The sequence below is a fragment of the Corapipo altera genome, unplaced genomic scaffold, assembly GCF_003945725.1.
Source record: "Corapipo altera isolate COAL_440 unplaced genomic scaffold, ASM394572v1 23b, whole genome shotgun sequence".
Classification (NCBI taxonomy): Eukaryota; Metazoa; Chordata; class Aves; order Passeriformes; family Pipridae; genus Corapipo; species Corapipo altera.
The window spans coordinates 15,640,469-15,659,972 of NW_020884885.1; the positions used below are offsets into that span (position 1 = coordinate 15,640,469).

General features: G+C 41.5%; 1 protein-coding gene across 3 annotated transcripts in view; it reads left to right on the forward strand.

Moving 5' to 3' along the window:
• The window catches only part of PHRF1 (PHD and ring finger domains 1), a 31,387-nt gene that overhangs the window by 10,318 nt on the left and 1,565 nt on the right, over nucleotides 1–19,504 (forward strand). For 2 of the 3 annotated variants that reach the window (XM_027642506.1, XM_027642507.1), the window contains exons 6-17: nucleotides 18–139; nucleotides 4,616–4,713; nucleotides 5,256–5,428; nucleotides 7,229–7,358; nucleotides 8,423–8,559; nucleotides 9,379–9,566; nucleotides 10,380–10,499; nucleotides 12,438–12,592; nucleotides 13,450–16,242; nucleotides 16,887–17,038; nucleotides 17,509–17,769; nucleotides 18,875–19,003. In XM_027642506.1, coding sequence (XP_027498307.1) covers nucleotides 18–139; nucleotides 4,616–4,713; nucleotides 5,256–5,428; nucleotides 7,229–7,358; nucleotides 8,423–8,559; nucleotides 9,379–9,566; nucleotides 10,380–10,499; nucleotides 12,438–12,592; nucleotides 13,450–16,242; nucleotides 16,887–17,038; nucleotides 17,509–17,769; nucleotides 18,875–19,003 — 4,458 coding nt within the window. The remainder of the gene's footprint in view (nucleotides 1–17; nucleotides 140–4,615; nucleotides 4,714–5,255; nucleotides 5,429–7,228; nucleotides 7,359–8,422; nucleotides 8,560–9,378; nucleotides 9,567–10,379; nucleotides 10,500–12,437; nucleotides 12,593–13,449; nucleotides 16,243–16,886; nucleotides 17,039–17,508; nucleotides 17,770–18,874; nucleotides 19,004–19,504) is intronic. The other variant, XM_027642508.1, reaches the window with a different exon arrangement.

Here is a 19,504-nt window from a genome sequence, read left to right on the forward strand (position 1 = left end):
ATCCCTCTTTTGTTTAGATTCCTGTTGAGAACACGAAAACTCAGGGTAGCGATGGGGAGGATGACCCAACCTTCTGTGAGGTGTGTGGCAGAAGTGACCGCGAGGATCGCCTGCTGCTCTGTGATGGCTGTGATGCAGGGTAAGAAAGGCTGAAGTGAATGGAGCACCTGCACAGTTGACCAGTGTTTGGTCCACAGACACTATCTGGTCTGTAGGCTGCCTCTTGCTGCTCTCTTCAGGCTTATCATGCAGCCAGCTGTGCATCCATGTGCTTACGGTGCAGACATCCATCCCCATGATGTGATGGATCCTTTTCTGGTCATGTAGCAACATGTGTGTGGAGAGTCCTGTGCACATCAGTGCAGCAGACCATAGAAACAGGTGACCATACCTTCAAGTGATGAAGGTGTTTGTGCTCATCCCTGCAATGAAGGGTAAAAAATATACATCCTTTTATGTCTCTGGGAGAGGATGCATGACTGGTCCCAACTGATTGGGTACTAGTGCTGTGCAGGAAAGATGTTTAAGATTTGCAGTTTTGTAAAATATTTTTCCTTTAGAACCATAACTCTTAAATTGATTCTCTTACTCTTGCATACTTCTGTCTCTGCCAACATATTTTTTCTCCCTCCTTGATTAATAAAATAAATGTCTAAGTATAGTCATCAAGATATTTGAACACAAGTTGGGACCTACAGTTTTCTGCTAAAATTTAAAGCCCTTGTGATGTTTAATCAGTCTTCCAGCATTGTCAGTTTGCTGTCAAAGGTTACCCATTGAACAAAGAGAGATGCTTGCAATGAATATGTAGAATAATCTTGCAGAAATTTCCTCTAGCAAGCTAACTGGATACCTGATAAGTCTAGTTTTTTCTTTGTGTTCTGTAGTGTCCATGTACAATGATTCATCTTCTGGAAGATAGACAAAATCAGGAACACTAAATATTGTTAAGAGTGTCATCAGAACACTGAATTTAAAATACTTCATCAAAACCAGTGTTTCATAGGTCTGACCTGAAGCCATGTCTTTAAGTTCTTTCTGAACTTTTATAAGCCAATCTCAACTCAGGGTATTGCTTCAGATTTTCCTTTCTGATCTCTCAACAGTTACTCCAATTTTTTTTATACATTTTTATTTCTAGTTTGATACAGTTTTTTAATTTTTGTCATATTTTCCTAAAAGAAGTTCTTTATATATGCTTGATTTCTAGAGTTAGCACTTCCAGAGGCACTTCTGGAAGAAGAACTTGTAGTCATTACTGATGCCCTAAATGACCAGAAAGAACCCTCTAAGACTCTTTTTGAGTATGAGAAAGCAAAAAGCACTCATTTACTTATAGCATACCGGCTGCATAAGAATCATTTCTGAAGTATGCAGACTGAGTTACAGCGGTGCTACAGTTTTTTATACTATAGTATCTAACATTGCATCATCTGTTACATCTACTTCCCAAAACCATCAGTCTCATCGTACCACCCTTGTCATACCTCCCAAATTTGAGTTGGTGATCCCAAAGACCCCTTATCTTCATCTTCCTCATCCTGCTCCTTGGTCTTTGGCACAGTAGCATGCCTTCTGGAACAGTTTTAAGGTTTCTGAGCCATTTTGACTCAGTTATATCAAGCAATGTGCCTGTTATGTCTTATTCTAAGAACATTTTTAACAGATAAATTATTCTTTACCTTGCTGCAATCTTTGTCTATTGGAATTCTTGACAAGAAATGTTAAACAGCATTTTTAGAATTCTTGTACAAAGGTACTAACAGGCCAAAGGCACTAGCTAGCTGTACCAAAAGTGCTAAAAAGCTATACTAAATCTATATAATGTAGATTTTAAGGCATCATTACTAGCTCTTTGTGGCTGAGGTTAAATCTAGAAAAATGGAGAATAGCTTGTTTCAAATCCTGGTTTTGCTTATCTAGATTCTCTGTCTGACCTGACACTGGATTGAAAAGTTCCTCAGTTATTTTTACCAGCAATTCTAAAGCAAATGGAGTTACTGCTTTTAGCTAGACATGGCTTTCTACAGTGTTCAAAGTGTGTGGTATAATGCTGTTACCTTACAGATGTAAGTTATCAAATCTTTTTCCATTGAAACCATTTCCAGATGTTATTTTGGAATGTAACAGCCTAACTTTCTGACCTGTGTAACAACAGCGTTAGGATTGGTATGAATACAGAAGTGTGGATGTCTAGTAATTTGAACAAACAGTAGAAAAAGGGTTAGTTGCATTATGGTGTGACACATTAATGTATGACTACATTCAGGTTACCAAGTAGCAAGAAGAGAGTAACAGTGATACAGAGATTGATGTCAAGAAGTTGAGGAACAGGGCTGCATCCATGACCAAAATTCTTTAATTTCATAGACCTGTTTTTTCTTACTGTTTGTGAAGACTGAGAGAGAATGACGAGGCAAAAGTTCCCCAAAAGCATCCATTTCTTCCTGAAAGGTACAAAAAGTCCTTTTTGTATCTCCATTCTTCACTGCTGGTCACAGAGCTCGAGAGATGTGTTGAGGACTTGATGGCCAATATCTCTTGCTTTCTGCATTGCACACAAATAATCCTGGCCAGACCACTTGGACACACAGCGTCTTTGTATTTGTGAGGGGGTGGGTGCAAGACTGCAATTAAGGGAACCTGAGGGAGTGAGTGTGAGGTGACTTTGCTTCAAGGCTGTTTTTTCAGGTTTTGTTGGGGATTTTTTTGAAAAACAAGTATCATCCTTCTGGAAGATTTAGCATTGAGTGTGGTTATGATGATTTTCTGTGTGATGAGGTTCTTTCCCTTTCCAAGGGGCCCTAGATAGCTGTTGCAATAGGTTCTTCAGTGTCCAAAGTTTTAGGGCTGAAAGTCTTTGCTTGTCAAGTGGGTCATAAGTTGACTTCAGAACTCCCAGACATAATTTGAAAAGTATGTAGTGAAGTTCTTGCTACAAGTATTTTGCTATGACTTTGACCTGAACATAACAATATTACTTGTCAGAATACTACTTTGGGGAAATGATCTCATTCCTGGTAGCTAGCAGTTGGAGAATGAGCTCTCCTTTCCCAGAGAAGGAATATACTTTGCTAGTCTAATTTTAAAGTAATGATTTTTTGCGAGCAGCATTTTTCAATTTCATCTTCTTCAATCTCTGAGAGAGTGTAAAATCTCATCTGCTGAAGTATACTCTTTCATGTGAGGAGGACATGGTATTCCATTTTGTGTTGACAATTAATATATATTTTAGTATAAACATAATATTGGCAATTCTGACAGCACAGCTGCAAATTGAGCTTATTGCAACATAGTTGGGAACAGGTTTGAAAGACATAATCTGAAGTTGGAGTCATGGAAGGAAGGTAGATTAAAGGCTGTAGTCTTATTGCTTCTTTTGTATTGCTGTAAACTGGGATTAGAGGGTTAGATAGTTACTCCTTCTCTTTCCTTACCTTGTGGCCAGACACTGAGTTATCAGGCAGTGAATTTTTCTAAGAGAAGGTGAAACAGAGAGCTTCCCTCTTTTTTTCTTTACTTATTTTAGAGTGAAACACTCTACTACACCAGAAATAACAGTAGTCTTTTCTCTTATAGAAAAAGAACAAAGTTGGTCATAAAATTGCTGATTTGAAGCTGAAACTTACTTGAAAGCTGTGGTCTCCCTGTGTTCCTTGCCTGTGTCCCTTAGACCAAGGGAACTTGGTCTAAGCATGTAGTTTTCATGGGAAGCATCTCATATACTTGGAAAATCTGTTTTAATTCTTTTTAGCAGTGTAACTTGAACATGAGTTGCTTCGAAAATTCTGTGCTACTGACACACATTGCTTTCTCTGAGTTTAAACTGCTGGATTGAAGAAATTGCAGAGCTTCTCTGTAAGTGGTTGGTGTTCAGTCTGACTGCTCAACCTCTTGGGTAGAGAACATTTCAAAGGCCTACCTAGGGGAACATCATGCTTTCCTCTTTCCCCTTGAGGTTTGGTAAGGACAGTTCCTAGCTGGATGGTGACTGGAAGTCAGTGTGCTTAGTCTCCAGTCCTGCAAGCAGCTTTATGGAGCCAGTGACTGACCAATGCTCTACCACCTAACCTGTGCAATAACAGAGAAATCCTAATCACCACTTGTCTTAATCATGTACACATGGGAGGCAGTGCCTTTATTCAGCATAACAAGGCATTGCACTTGACCTGTGCCTTGTCATGCAAAATAAAATGTTTGTAAGTGCCAGTAACGTGAATGCTGCGTTGGTTCGCAGGAAACTGATGTTGTTTCCTGATTGCCTGTTTCCCCGGCACCTCAGTGCTTCTCTTGCCACCTTCAGTTTTGGCTCTGCACATTACTTGCAGCTTGGGTTCAAATGGCAAGTGATTCACCACACAGTGAGGGGAAAATGTTCACTTTTCTAAACTTTTCTAAAGTGGTGAAAATACCATCTAGAATTGAAGACCCTTATATAACCAGCAGGTAGCATCTTTTCTCTGTAGACTGGTGGAAGTGGATGCATAGACTATAGTTTCAAGCTTAAGAAAATGAGTCTGCCTTACCTAACATGTGGATAGAGGTGAAAGGTTCTCTTCTCTTGTTAAGGACCACCTTGTTTGATTTTTTTGATTTTTTTTTTTTTCCCCCCAAGGTATCACATGGAATGCCTTAATCCTCCTCTGAGTGAAGTCCCTGTAGATGAATGGTTCTGTCCAGCCTGTGCCCCCATGGGTGCCAGTGCTGCTGCAGGTAAGGGTTTTGTAGTATCCACTCAAAGTAAATATTTTTCTCCTGAGTTAGAAAATGGGAAGCATGTGCTGTTCTGAAGAGGTGTTTGATGTCCTGGGTTTATCTGTTTTAAACAACTGTTTTGATAAGTGTTCTCTCTTGAACCATAAGAGTTGACTTGAACTCTTGACTGATGAGAGGATCTTGTTTATGAAGATTTTCATCTGCGTTTACAATTTGTGGAGCTGCTTCTTGTAAGCATTCAGAGGCAAGCCCAGCACCTTAATGCAACTGCTTCGTATTACACTGGAAAGAGTTTATCAGTATACTGACCTCAGTTTGCCAAGGTAGCAGCAATTTCTGTTACCTAGAAAAGCATCTTACTGTGTAACAGTCTGTACCTGTCTGTGCTCGTTTTGTTTTGAGAGGGTAATGCCTTTTTTTGGAGGTGATTGGTTTAAGAAAGGGAATAAGGGACAATTCTTTTTTTTTTTTTGGTCTGAAATTCTTTAAATGTTTTCACATCTAGAAAGACAAGTGACCTCAGCATCTTTTCTTTCAAGATACAGATCATGTCAGTGAAGAAGAGGTGGCCGCCCTCATGGCCGACGTTGTTCCCACCACCAGTCGGCTTCGCCCTCACGTCCGGACCCGAGCGATAGCCAGGACTCGGCAGAGCGAGCGCGTCCGGGCAACAGTGAACCGGAACCGGATAACAACGGCGCAGCGCATTCAGGTAATCAGGGGGATTTGCTAGTGAGCATCTGGAAGAACCTTGTGGGAGAGCTGAGACAAATCCCTGCCTAAGTATCTCAGCTGTCCATATTGACTGTCTGTAGCACAATGGGTAGTAGTTATGGAGTTCTTTTAAACTGAGATGTAGAACATGTGCAAATGGAGTGCAGCACATGGCCAAGACTCTCTATTTTAAATGCTGCAGTAGCTTCCTCTCTTAATCTGCGTTTTTATCACCTCTGGTGTGAGCAAAATTGTATTTTTTTTCCCCAGTGGCTATTAATATGCAGTTTGTGCATCAAATCTGTTTCTTTAGCATGTTTTTTTGACAGTTGTGTATTTCTTTATTTGTCCTTCTACTTCTTTTCCCATAGCAGTAGAACTTGTTGACCACCCTCAGCCCAACTGAAGAGAAAAATTTAGTGTTTTCAAGGTTTCTATGAGCTGATATTCAGCCTTTTGTTGAAGAAAAAAACCCAGGTGCTAGTGTCCTCAGTAATGTGGCAGCGTGACTTCAGCCACCTTAACAGTACCAGAGAATCTGTGCAAGAAAGTATCCCAGATACCCAAGATCCCTCCTTACAGTATTAAGTGCAGGTTGAAATAAATGCCATGAACGAAGATCTGGCTTGCCTTAAGTTTTTATCATGTTTTTCTCTTGGATTTAAGGAGTTCCCTGAGTGCTCTAGCTGTCATTAAATTCATTATGTCCTGTGTAACGGAGGTGATCTTATTTGACTGCCAACTCCCACTGTCTCAAAACTCAGGCCTTTTAATTTTAGCTTTAGAAGAATTAATAAAGTAGAAAATGTCAAGGAATCATGTGATGCATTGTTGTTAAGTAATTATATCTGAGTAATCGGGGCTATATTTTGAAAAAGAATAATGGGAGAAGAGTGTTGTTTGAAGCGAAAGACTATGCAAGGGAACTGCTGGTACTTTGCTTTCTTTCTCTACCTGTTGTTTTAGAAATAGGGTGCAACTGTTTCCTGCAGGTGAGGGAGGTGGTGCCCGGGGACTTTACCATTGCGTAGTAGTGTAAGCCTAGGAACTCAGGATTCAAGAGGCTGTTCCTAGCTCTGCTTCTCAGTGTGCAGGGATGATTACAAACTAGAAAGGCACTGTTATTTATTGCCTTTGTCTCTGAATAAAAGTGCATCTTATTTTGGCTCATACCTTGAGTTGACTGAAGCTTAATTCCACTGGTTGAGGGTGTGTGAACTGTTGTCCTCAAAGCACAGTGAGAAGCTGGGAGCACACATCCTTGAGTGTAGAGAGGAAGAGGAATCTGAAACTTGTTCGAGAAACCCCTGCTGCTGACAGTGAAGTGATATTTTGGCAGGGTGACTTGCAGTGAGTTCCCTAATGTGTATGTTTGAAGTGCTGCCTCTGGACATGTTTCACAGGTCAGTTTGACCTAAAGAATGAGATGTTTAAGACAGGGGATCTGTACTTTGTTGGCTTTTCAGTCTTTGCTTCCCACAGTCTGTGTGATGAGGCAGAGGTTGGTTAGGTGAATCTGAGAAAGTCCTTAGGTGAACTCTTTCGCTGAGGAAATGTCAGTCTCGGGGATTGTTCTCATTTAAAGAGTTAGACTAGCCATGACTTGTAATTCTGAAAGAGGCCAAAGAGCAAGGTCATTAATATGTCAGTCAATAGATGAGAAAAGTGACATAATTGCTTAACTGTCAGCTTGGTGATATGGTGGGGGTTCCCTTATTCGAATCTGAAATCCGTTTTTCATCAAATGCTTTTCTTGTTGCTGACCTTTGTATCATGTAACTTCTAATCCCCCATGCAGCACGTGCCGAGGTACCTCATGTCATCTCTTCTGGATGAAACAATTGAGGCAGTTGTAGCAGGCCTAAACACAGCTGTCTACCAGCGTCCTCTTACACCACGGGCTCCGACTAGGCAGAAAAGAAAAACAGGTAAGGACATTAGGCACCTCAGGAAAGCCCAGATCATACAAAGTACTGTGCATCTGCTGTATGCTACCACACCCATGCAGCTAGAGAAGTATCCCACATGCATTTTTGTCTTTTCCTATACCACCTCTGCCCAGAAGTGTCTTGTCCTAGTTACAGGGGCTGGGAGCAGTTTATCGCTATGTGAGTATAACCAAAATTGTGTATTCTACACCTTCTCTGTCATTTCTGATGGACTGTTAATAATGAATCATTTGCAGCAGCTGCCTAGGGCACCTGGCACCTGATGACTCAGCTATGATAACTCTTCTCCAGGGAGGCATTAGCAGCTTCACACGCAGCCTGAGGGGTTATCTCTGCTAATGGGCCACAATGGACTGGCATAATAGGCACCTGCAGTGACCTAAACCATCAAAGATTCCAAAACTATCCCATGACTGACAGAGTTAAATCAGCCATTGTGAAACTCCCCACCCTGGGGAGGTACTGGACATTCCCACCTAAATTTGAGCATACGTAATCTTAGGGTTTTGGGACTTCTGGTGCCACTCGTTGGATCCAGAGAAGGACCAGAACTTTGGCAGGACTGCGACTGCCACTCTTGACAAAACTGCAGTCAACTTCAACAAAACTGTGAACATTATGCAGACCAACAGGTTTTCCTTTCCTTTTATTTTGCACCCAGGGGGGCCACGTGGTGCTCAGCACAGGGGTTAACGAACACTGTTCTGTTCTTGTCCCAGAGTGCTGAGTTATACATCTGTTTTGCAGGTTAAAACCGTTTTCTCTCTGTGTCATTGTATTTATTGTAATCTTTTTAGTAAATTGTACCTCTGACTTGTAACCTCTCTTGAGTTGGATTCATTTCTTCAGCTGGTTTACTTTTAAACCAGCACATATCTTGAAGGTTGTTTTTAAATAAATCCTAATTATGTCACTGTGTCTGCTCTGCTGTTCGTGGCACACTGTATTCTCTTTGAGCTGCTTCGTGTGTCATGGGGGTGTGAGAAGGGGAGTACAGGGTAAAATGCAGCACTTAGCCAGATCCTTGGTTTTTGTCCCATCAGGTAGGCGGAAGAAAGTAGGAGGCAGAAAAAGAACTCAGACAAAATCTGCTGGAAAGAAGAGTTCAGGGACACAGCTGAAGATACGCAAGCGTCTGACAAAGAAGAGAAGGGGGAAAAAGACAAGAGTAAGATCACATGTGAGTTTCTGCCAGTCAGTATCTGCCATTTTTCAGCCCTCTCTAAAAGCACCTATAACGTGGGATTCAGTTGGAAAAAAATGCCGTCTTACGATCATAGCAGGCACCTTTCTGTGAGGTGGGAGTACGTGCAGGATGTGTCCAGTGTACTCCAGAAAGATGCTGTACATGGAAATTAGTTGCAACTTCCAGGCAGGCCTGCTGGGTTTGCTGACAAATCCTGTTACCTGAGCTGTTGGGATCAGACTGTAAAGCATGTCCTGCAGGCTTTGTGTTCTGCCTTGTCATTCAGATGTGGTGTTTGCTTGGTACTGATGCAAGCTCAGTTAAAATTACCACTACCTATTCTGTTTAATAGGCTATGGATGTTTGTGTCTGTGTTGCTGCAAACCCAGTTAATCAGCCATAAGGGCTTTCAAAATTCCTTTCAGTTCTGGGTAATGTTCTCGTGTGAATTATACGGAATACTCTGCATCAGCTTGACTTTTGTCATCAGCTACCTTAACTAGAGTTTACCTTCTACAGACACAACTGTCCTCCTTTAATAAGAAACCAGCAGTTTTGAATTGACATTATTAAAGATTTTTAGAAGCTTAATGTATCTTGTCACTTAAATCTGATACGTGCAGATCTGTTTGAAGGGACATATAGGCCACAGTTAGAAGTTTAATAAATACTTTAAAACAAATATAAATAATAAATGCACACCATTTCTGCATCAGTAACCTGATGACTCAGCCTATGAAGAATTTGGGGCTTTAAATGCAAGGTACATGCCTGCCCTAACATACAAATAACCCAATCTCTTTATCTGTGCAGGCGAAAAATGAGGTTACTACTCGCTCCCGTATTGCAAGAACTCTTGGTCTCAGTAAACCTGTGCGTGGGGCCTCAATTCCTTCCATGTACAAACCCATGGAGCCCTCACTTGGTCTGATGAGAGCAGATATTGGAGCAGCTTCTCTGTCTGTGTTTGGGGATCCATATGAGTTGGATCCTTATGAAAGGTAAGATATCTCTGGATTATGATAAGGGACCTGATAATTTCACCAAGTGTTGTGTTGTTTGTCCATGTGACTTCATGCAGAGTGTAGATCTCACATCTGAAGGCAGCTTTGGATACACAGCTCACCATAACACGTTGGCCTGTTCTTTCTTTCCTTCTGGGTAGAGTTGCTGAGCTTTTAAAGAATCAGGTTTCTCTAAAGAGTTCTGCTGAAATAATCATCCTCATGGAAACCTTTAATAAGATCTTTGGGGTTATTGAAAGGCTAGAATCTGAAAGAGTCCGATCCTGATCCATCACTTTTTATTTATTTATTATAAGTGAAGATAGCTAGCATATATGATTCACAATGAAAACTGACTTAATATAGAATTAAATGGACCTGTGAAATCTTCCATGTTTCTCCTTCATCTTCACTTTTCTAGACACTTTAAAATGAGGAGATATCTTACTATTCCATAGTTTGTGTCACTCTTAAACTTTGAATTTTAGGGAGGGGACACTGAAATTATTGTTGGTGAAATTTAATTTTCCACTGAACAAGTTTTCTTGAACCTTTCATAAAAGGAAATTGTCCATTTAATATTTTAGAAATAAAAATCTACATTTGAGTCTCTACTGGCTAAATTATGCTATTCTATTTATATAGCCACAGAAAATAAGTACGTTGCACAGATTTTTTTTCAATGTACCATAATACAACAAACGATGCTCTCTAACTGTATCTGTCCTAGTATTACTATCTACTTCATCAATTTGATGTGAAAAACATTTCAGACAATTTCAGGGTTTGTGTGTGTGTGTTTTACCACAGTAATGAAGAGGTTCCAGCAAATCCAGATTCACCAGTGAGTGCCAAAAGGAGAGTTCTCTCCCAGTCGGCACTGAGGTCTCACCGTCCTGTAGCTAGACCCATTTCTGTGGGACTTCCCAGGTAAAAATCCATTATTATTTTATTCACTTCTATTTTTCTTAGTTGTCTAATGACCCTAATGAAAGAGTTAACTGGGTGATCATCCTGGTTTAACCCTTTTACCCTGAGTATCTTTCAGAAAGAGTGTGTGTGTGTACACATGCATGCTTGCACAATTGTAGATAAATAACCACATCAGTTTGTGCAAAAATTCTTTTTTTATGTTGAAGGACACACATTCTTTAATCCTACCTTTAACATTTACACTGAAATTTAAAGTTGGTATTTCCACCCTAATCTGACTCTTCTTGCTTTCTGGTTTGTGTTTGTTTGGTAACTCCATTACTATGTTTTAAATCCTAGTCTCATTAACCTTTAAAAAGCCACTTGCTTCTTTGAGAGGGCCAAGGAATCTAATTGCACATCCAAAGAAGCTGAGGGCTGTACCCACCTCACGCAGTTCCTTTGCCATTTGTTGGAGCTCAGAAAATTGAGAAAAAAGTCTTTGTTTGATCCTGCGGTTTACCAGTAGCATTGCTGTCTGACAGATGTCTGTGTTACGCACCTGCTGAGGCCAGGGAGCCCTGGGTGCCCCCCTCTGGCAGCCACAGGGAATTTTCAGAACTGAGGGGTAAGACAGAGGGAGCCAGGAGCATGACAAGAAGAAAACAAATGGGGAAAATCATTGAGACAGGTACCAACTGCAAAGCTCAGAGAGCTGAAAAGAAATGAAGGGAGCTCAGCTTAGTGATTAAAGGTGTGAGAAGTTTACATGGTTGTCCTCTAGTGCATCTGACTTACAGTGAAGATTGGTTTCTCAGGATTAAGGCAGTGTATTTCTATGATAACTTAGATTTTCTCTACCTTTCCTATCTGAGTTCTGAAGGAGGCCTTTCACGAAGCTTTCCATGTCCTACGAGTTATTTGAGTAGCATATTGTTTAGAAGGTAGAACTATTTAGCTGACATTCAGCTTTTCTAAAGGCTTGATTTGCCAGGAGTACACTGAATTTCCTGGTCTGGCCTTAGGAGCCAATTCTTGTAGCATTCCCATTTTGTCTTTCTGTTGTATGTTATTACCAGGGGTTTTGGTGTACGTTATGTTAATAAAGCTTGCTTTGTTGTCATACAGAAATGAAATATAGCTCCCTGAAAGAGCCGGGTCTATTGGCCCCTTTGGAAGTTTGTTTTTTAGAAAACTCGAACAAAACAAACCCCCAAGTCCCATCAACACAAATGCAAAGAAATAAAAGCAAAAAAGCCAAATATCAACACCAGAAACACCCAAACCTTTTCAGACCGTATTTCAAGAACCAAGAACTTAGACCGTCTTCATAAGATTGAGTAAAGCATGAAGGGGAGTGTTTGCGTTTTCACATGTGTGGCACCATTGCTGTTGTTTTTCAGTGTAATTTCTTCTTTGCCATGTTCTTAGGTACCCTACCTGTGGCACCTTGTGTAGCTTTACTGGTGCTGAACACTGGTTCAAGCTGTGTAATTTTTTTTTAGATAGGAATGTAGACCTGAGGAATACACTTGTGTTTGTGATCTTGTGGGGGCAAGAGAAGCAGCTAGGATGGAAATACCTCTGAAGTGATGAACAATGGTTTATCCTTCAAAGATGCATACTAAATGCACGGGAAAGTTAATCTTGATACACAATATAGTGAGCACCATTCTTAAATAAGATTTAAAGCATTTGTTAACAAAAGGTCTCAGGTATGATTACAGGCTTTCGTATCTTGTAGTGGTCCTGTGTGAAGTCAATAAAAGCTTCACCTTTTGTTTGTCAGAGGGAGAGATGGGTACTGAATGACTCTAGTGAAGCCAAAACTAGTAGTGGAGTTCGCTGGCTGACCTCTGTTTATGCCCTTGACTTTGGTTTCTTTTTAATGTAATGTGTGTGTATAGAACAAGTGCTGTAAGAGTAAAGGAAATATAACCCCTCTGAAACATGCAGAAGCAGTGTACCTGCCTTGAGTCCTGATCAAGAAGCAGAAGCTGCTCCTGTGCCTGATCTGTTGGGAAGTATCCTGTCTGGACAGAGCTTTCTCATGATGAGTAGTTCAGATGTGGTCATCAACAGAGATGGTTCACTGACAGCGAAGAAGGCAGGTAAGGACTTGGCACTTCATAGTGCGGTTAGCCTCTTTGTTTATCCACATCTGCCCTGATCCTAGAGTCTGCAATAGCTTCAAACACAGGGATACACTTACTGAGCATTTGAATACACAGGATAGATTCAGTGGCTGCCAACAGTAATCTGTCTTATAAGGCAGATGCTCTGAAATATTGTTACTTGTCTCTGTTTTAGTTGCAGAGCTGAGATGTTACTGGAGGATTTTGGTTTTAATACATAGTTTTCTTCTTTCAAAAGAACTGAAAGAACTGGTTTCATGCTTTGTTATAAAAATGTAGGACTGGATAGACTAGAATTATCTTAGTACCCAGTTTTTCTGGCATGTGTCATGCATTGCTGCCATGCCTGTGATCTGCACTTCAGTTTGAAAAGCAACATGGAGGACCTTGGCAAGAAGTTTCTTTGCAAAAGTAGAACTCTGAATATGTGCTAGCACCTCCAGTTGTGTATTCCCTTGGCGTGGTATTATTTGAAAAGAATCTCTTCAAATTGAAACTTAGAGCTTTGTTTTTAAAATAAGTGCCCCATACATCCTCTGTTATAGTCAGTTCTTGTCAATCACCAGCTGCAAGATAATAAGCACTAATCTGGTGATATCTACAGAACAGAATAATTTCTTTTGTAAACATTAGTGTTTACCTCAAAGATGTGGTTGTCTGGCACTGTACCATGAGTATCTGAACGAAAGAACTATTGGACTGCCTTATTACTGTGGGGTATGTCAGCAAACCAAAGTGGAACTTATAATAATGAGCTTAGTATTTCTTTTAACGTTGGCAGAAAATGTCCAGATATGTACTGAAAAGCTTAATTGTCTGTTTGTGTGCTGTAGTTCCACTTCACAGAAAATCAGCAAGTGACTCGAGAGTGGATGATGGTTCAGGGCATAACACCCACCCAAGTACAGTGCACTCAGGGACCACAGCAAGTAGCTCCATTGCTGGACCTTCCGTTTCCTCGGGGCTGAGTACTCACACCAGACCCTTCTCCTCAAGCTTGTTTTCGTTGCCTTCACCCTCACTGAGCAGGACTGAGTCTGCAGCAAACCCTCCACAGACTGCATCGGAAAAGGCAACTGTAAAATCAGAATATTCAATGACGCCCAGGTCTGTTCAGTCTCAGAATATAGCTACTTTGAGCAGGCATGGCTCCAAGTTAGGTGAAGTGCCCAGATTTAATGGAAAATCTAAAAACTTTTCACCCACTGACTCATCTTCAAAGCCCCTGAGCTGTAACTTGAATTCTGACTCAAAAGCTGTAACTGTGAGGCAGCCATTAAAACCACCTTCCAAGAGAATTGACATCTTTGAGCTTCCCAGGATACCAAAGATTAAAAAAGAAACCAGCAACAAGCAGGTGGAGCCAGAACCCACAGGAAGCCAAAGCTGTGACATCCCCAGCTCCTGTATAACTCAGCTGACTGGTAAAGAGAGCACTAATCAGCCGGGAAAGGGTAGCAAGGTGGAAAGTCAGAAGTCGAATTCCAAGGAACGTCAGCAGCAGACACGTACAAGCGAGGTGTCTTTTTCTGCCAATACTGGTGTGTATAGCAGTTCGTCACTACTGGGCACTTCCAGGGGCAAAGGCCCAGGCTCTTTTGAGAGTTTTAAAATCAATATTCCTGGAAATGCAGGACATCCGAGCAGGCTGTCTAACCCAGGATTTTGTAACACTTTCCGCCCTGTGGATGATGAAGCGCAACAGAAAGAGAGTCCTTCACCTCTTTTCTCAGTTAAGAAAAAACAGGTCAAAAGTGAAATATATGATCCCTTTGAGCCAACAGGATCAGACTCAAGTTCAGCAAACAGCAGTCCTGAAAGGCTTGGCTCCGGGATCCCACTGACTAATATTACCAGGACTATTTCCATTGACAATCCAAAAGTTCAAACATTTCAAACTGTCCGTCGTTTCACTCCTTACAGGGTAGAAAATATATTTGGATCTGAGGCTGACTCTGATGCACCATCTGGTAATACAGAGTCTCGTGATGATGTGACAGTAGAAAGCAGGATTGTAGAACAGATCTCTGATACAGAGGAACGAGACAATATGGATGAGGAAGATTTTCTAAGCAGTCCTTGCACTTCAGCTGCTGTTAAGCAAATTTCTAGTACAGAGTGTCTAAAGGAGGAAAGCAGAGAGGGACCTAACGTGTTCTTTAATGCTGAAGAATTGATGAGACCTAATATTAATGTGAAACTAGAACCAGATAGTCCCTCAAAGAGTGATGGGCAGCAGAAAGTCCAAAAGGTAGAACAAGCAGAGAGGCGATCACGTTCCAGATCCTGCTCAAACTCCAGCTCCCGAAGCAAGAAGAAGATGAAAAGGAAAAAAGCGCTTGTCAAAGAGCGTAAGAGATCGCGTTCAGGGTCTAGGGATAGAGCACACTCAAGGGACCGAAGCTCCAGATCTACCTCTTGGTCAGGTGGAGAAGAGCACGGCAAAACACACACATTGAAATCCAAGAGCAGGAGGTCTTCTACTGACCGTTCTAGCAGTCGTGAACGATCTAAAAAAAAGAAAATGAAGGATAAAACAAAGGATAAAAAAGGAAAAACTTCTTGGTCTAGGGAGAGAAGGAAATCTAGGTCACGTTCAGGTAGTCCTGGAAGTACTTCTGAGTTTCATGAAAATAGAAAAAAGAAAAGACGGTCTCGATCAAGATCAAGGTGGAGGGACCGTTCCCGGTCGAACAGCACTGAGAGGACTAAAAGGCGGAAGCACAGGAGAGACAAAAGCTATGAGAGGTATGATAAAGACAGTAGCTTGAGGTCAAGGGACAGAAAGAGATCGAGATCCAGATCTCGGGAGAGGAGAAAGTGGAGGTCTCGATCTCGCTCTGCATCTCGATCTTGGGAGCACAAAAGCAGCAAATCAAAGGAAAAAAGACCACGATCGCGATCACGTTCCAAAGAGAGAAAACACAGATCAAAAGAGACCTCACTTCCTCCTCCACCAGAAAAGGATCAAAAGCCTCCAGTTGAAAATTTGACCAGGTGTCTGGAGCAACCCCATTCTCTCAAACAAGAACCAAAGGAGGAGTTAGTGCTAGAAGAACTTTCCATAACCATCGAACCAAATGTCCAACTTGAGGAAATACAGGCTGAGACTCCAGTTCAGCTGAGAGAGGTCCAAGAAACTATAAAGGTGGAGCCTATCTGTCAGGAAGTGACCAGTGAAACTGCATTCCCTGTGCCAGAGATCGCAAACATTTGTGTTCCAATTGGCAACGTGGATTCTTTTGCTGAAACAGAATTATTGAGTAGTACTGATCAAGCAGTGCTCGGTAGCTGTAGCAATACAAACCTAGAGATTACAGTTAAAATTGAAAATACTGCATTATGTCCATCTCTGATGGAACAACCCCCAAAGAAGGAAGTTATCATGCGTGTTCCAACTGAGGTTGCACAAATTCAAAGCTCGTCCAAAAGCAAAATTACGGATGGTGTGAGGGAGGTTAAAGAGGAGTGCCTTGTGTCAGATGAGAAAACGAGTAATTTCACTGAGCCTGAACTGGAAGTGGTACCTCAGGGTCCTGCCTTGAAATCAAAAGCACCAGTGAAAAGAGTTACCTGGAATCTTCAGGAGGAAGAAAGCGGCACACTGTCTGCTGGAAAAGCTCCAAGTAAGTCTCTTTTGGAAAACAAACAGCAGTTGAAGCAGACTGTATGAGGCCCAGGGTTGTAGTGTAACAGCTCTGTCATCTGAGCTGGGGTGATTCTGTGGTTTCCAATCCTGAGAGCTGGCGTTTTGTGCTTGTTGAAATCATGAGGTGAGTTGTGTTAATGAATTGGAGAGGACGTGCTGTCAGCACAGCTCAACCAGCCAGAGGCAGCTTGTTTGGCCATGAAGCGCGTATTGCAGCCTGATCTCTGAGCTGGCAGCCCATGTCCCACCTTTTCTGCAGTTAACTAGAATGGTTGTTTTGCCTTCAGAAGTTATAAATGTTTCTCAGAACCAAGGAGCATGACAAATCTCTGTAGCTCACTCCTGTGAGTACTGCTAAACCAAAGCTGCTAGAAACAGTTTGGCTTGGGACCCTGTGCTGTTTGTGTTGACAGAGTTGCCTGTGTGGTTCCCTGGGGGAATGAGAAGTTCTCTGTTATCAGAAGCTTTAAAATGTGGATGACTGCTAAACAGAATACTTTTAGAGCGAGTTTTGTTGTTAGATCTTTTTTATTTAAACAATATAATTGGTTTTGAATTCTTTGACACATTATTTTTATTTTGTTCTTAAATATTTTCTTTTTCTTCTCTTGGGGAACCTAGGGATGCCATTTTACAAACTTCAGCGAGCAAAAGAAGGGGCCTGGAAAGCAGAGGACTTGAACCAAACGTTAAATCAGGTGCAGTTAAATGAGCCTCCTCCAACCAATTATATGATTCCTGAGCCTATGTTTCCTGATCTAGGTTCTTCTCAGGTTGGTTCCTATTCCAGCACCTAAGTGTCATGGAAGGCATCTCATCTCATCTGTGCCTTCATTGTGCAACACCCTCCTCTCATGGCAGAGTTTGCCTTCCTCTACGTGTGGTACATTTCATATAGCCCATACACCTCAGCAATCCTCTAATCATTTAATCTCTCAGGTGGTCCTTACAGTTGAAGAAATGTGTTTTCTTTTAATTCTGCTCTATACATGCAGCTTCTGCATGTAACTTTCAGCAGTAACTTGCAGAAAGATGGTGCTGTTTGAGCAGCTGTGAGTTTCTCCCTGACCGTGATCAGGCTGTAAATATTGGCTTGGTGGCCTTGGTCTGAGCCATCAGTTTGTGCTGTCCACCAGTTAAAAGGTGAAGAGAGGCTGGTGGTAGCTCCTGGTGCTCTGAAAATCCTGATCTGATGTTCTGTCTTGTAAGCACGAGCATTTACAGAGTGGTATCTGTTTCGCAGGTGTACTGTCAAAATATCCCTTTGACGCCACCTCTGCCCTCCAGCCTTCCCCCCTATGCCCCGGTCAGCCAGCCCACGGTCCAGTTTATCATGCAGGGAAGTCTTCCAGCGCTTGGCTGCGTGGCAGGACAGAGCCTCACTCCGGAACCAGGCAGCTTGGCTACTGCATCCGAGCCAGGAGTCCAAACTGCTTCTGTTGGAAATGCAGAAGAAAAGATCAAAGCACCCAAACCTCCAGTGGATAAAATGAAAAATGAGGAAGTGAGTGAATGCCACCAAGTAGCAAATGTGTAACATTAATGAGGTGTTTATTTGAACTTTTTAATTTGGGGTATTTTAAAGCTTTCCATACTTTATTTTCCCGGCCCTGTTGTCACTGTTGGTTTTGGTGCCTGATGATGCTAACCCAGGAGCAGCAGACAATCCTTTCCTTGAATTCTTTTGGGATTTATTCCATTTGAGGATTCTATTTTCTACTGCTTCATCACAAGAAGATAGAGGGATTAAAGCATCTAAAATACATTCTTAAAGTTCTGAAACCTTCTTGTGTGAGCGTTTGGAAGGGACTTTCCAGAAACCAGAATGTCCAGATGTCTCTAAACACCTGGTTTTTCCTTTGCCCTCCAGCTTTGAAATCAATGTCAGTCCTCATAACAATCTTATAGAGAGGTAGGACTGTATATTCTTGTTTACTAGCACTGAAAATGCAGAGATAGTAATATACTTTGGAGATTTTGCAGTGCTAGTCCCTTGCTGCTGAGTTTTGGGTTTGCTGTATGGACAATCTGCTCTAAGCATAGTGGATGCTAACATGAGAACAAAAGCTTCTTAGCCCATTATTTTACTTTCTAGCACAAAACCAAACAGTAAGATGCTTTTTCCACTAAGCCTCCATTTATGAGCAGCAGTTTTTATGAACTTGTTTTCATGGCATTTGTAATCATTAATTTATAGGCAACTCTGCAATTTTCAGATTGACTTCAGAGCTATCTGAAGCTTTATATTCGCAGTCATGATTTGCTGCTTTTATAATCTGATGTCTTTTCATGGACTTATGTTTACTTCAGACCTGTTGCAAGGCAAGGACGAGACCAAAATTAGTAAGTAGACATTGTAGTCACCTGCTTAAAACACATTTCTTTAAGACACGGAATAAATGCTACATAAAACAAGGGTTTCTCATAGTGCAAAGTGGTATTTGTTTCAAGACTGCAACTGACAGTAAAGGAAAGCGCTTTGAGGCGATTACTTGGATTGTTGAAATTGTGAAATGAGAATTTTCATTGTTAGAGCATTTCTGAGAAAAATACAGTCAGAAGCCATTGCCAAGATAGCACAAAGTAATGAACTTCTCTTTGCTCTGCAGTACATGAAGAAACTTCACATGCAGGAAAGGGCTGTGGAAGAAGTGAAACTTGCCATCAAACCGTTTTACCAGAAGAGGGAGATTACGAAGGAGGAATACAAGAGCATCCTTCGAAAAGCAGTGCAAAAGGTAAGGGCACAAGTGAAAGACAGTCAAGAGGAGGAGATGGGCAGGTCATGAAATAAGTGGCAGTACTTTGGATTGCACGTGCCAGTTTTGGCAGTTACATGCCATAACTGAGTAGCAGATTTTTGGACCCTGACTCATACTCTGCTGTCCTGTGGTGAAACAAGAACATTGCTAAGCTTGAGCTGCCTGAGGTGAAATATTAGGTGGTATGTGCCTTGGGTGAGAATGGTTGAATCTCTCTCACTAGCAACTTCAGCTAGAATTGTCAACTGTTTCTGATAAAGTGAGAAAATACTTTGTGCATTAGTTCCTTGAGCGTCTGTGGTGTCCTTGAACCTTAAAAGACGGCTTGGCAGTTTTACTGATACTGACTTCTGTCCCATATCTTAGTGCTGACCAGATCATGGCTAAAAAAGACCTGATCAGCAGGTAAATGTTGTCTTGTAAGGGGAAGTAATGCTTTTGCAGTCAAGGCAATTAACTGCTACCTTAGCAGACTGT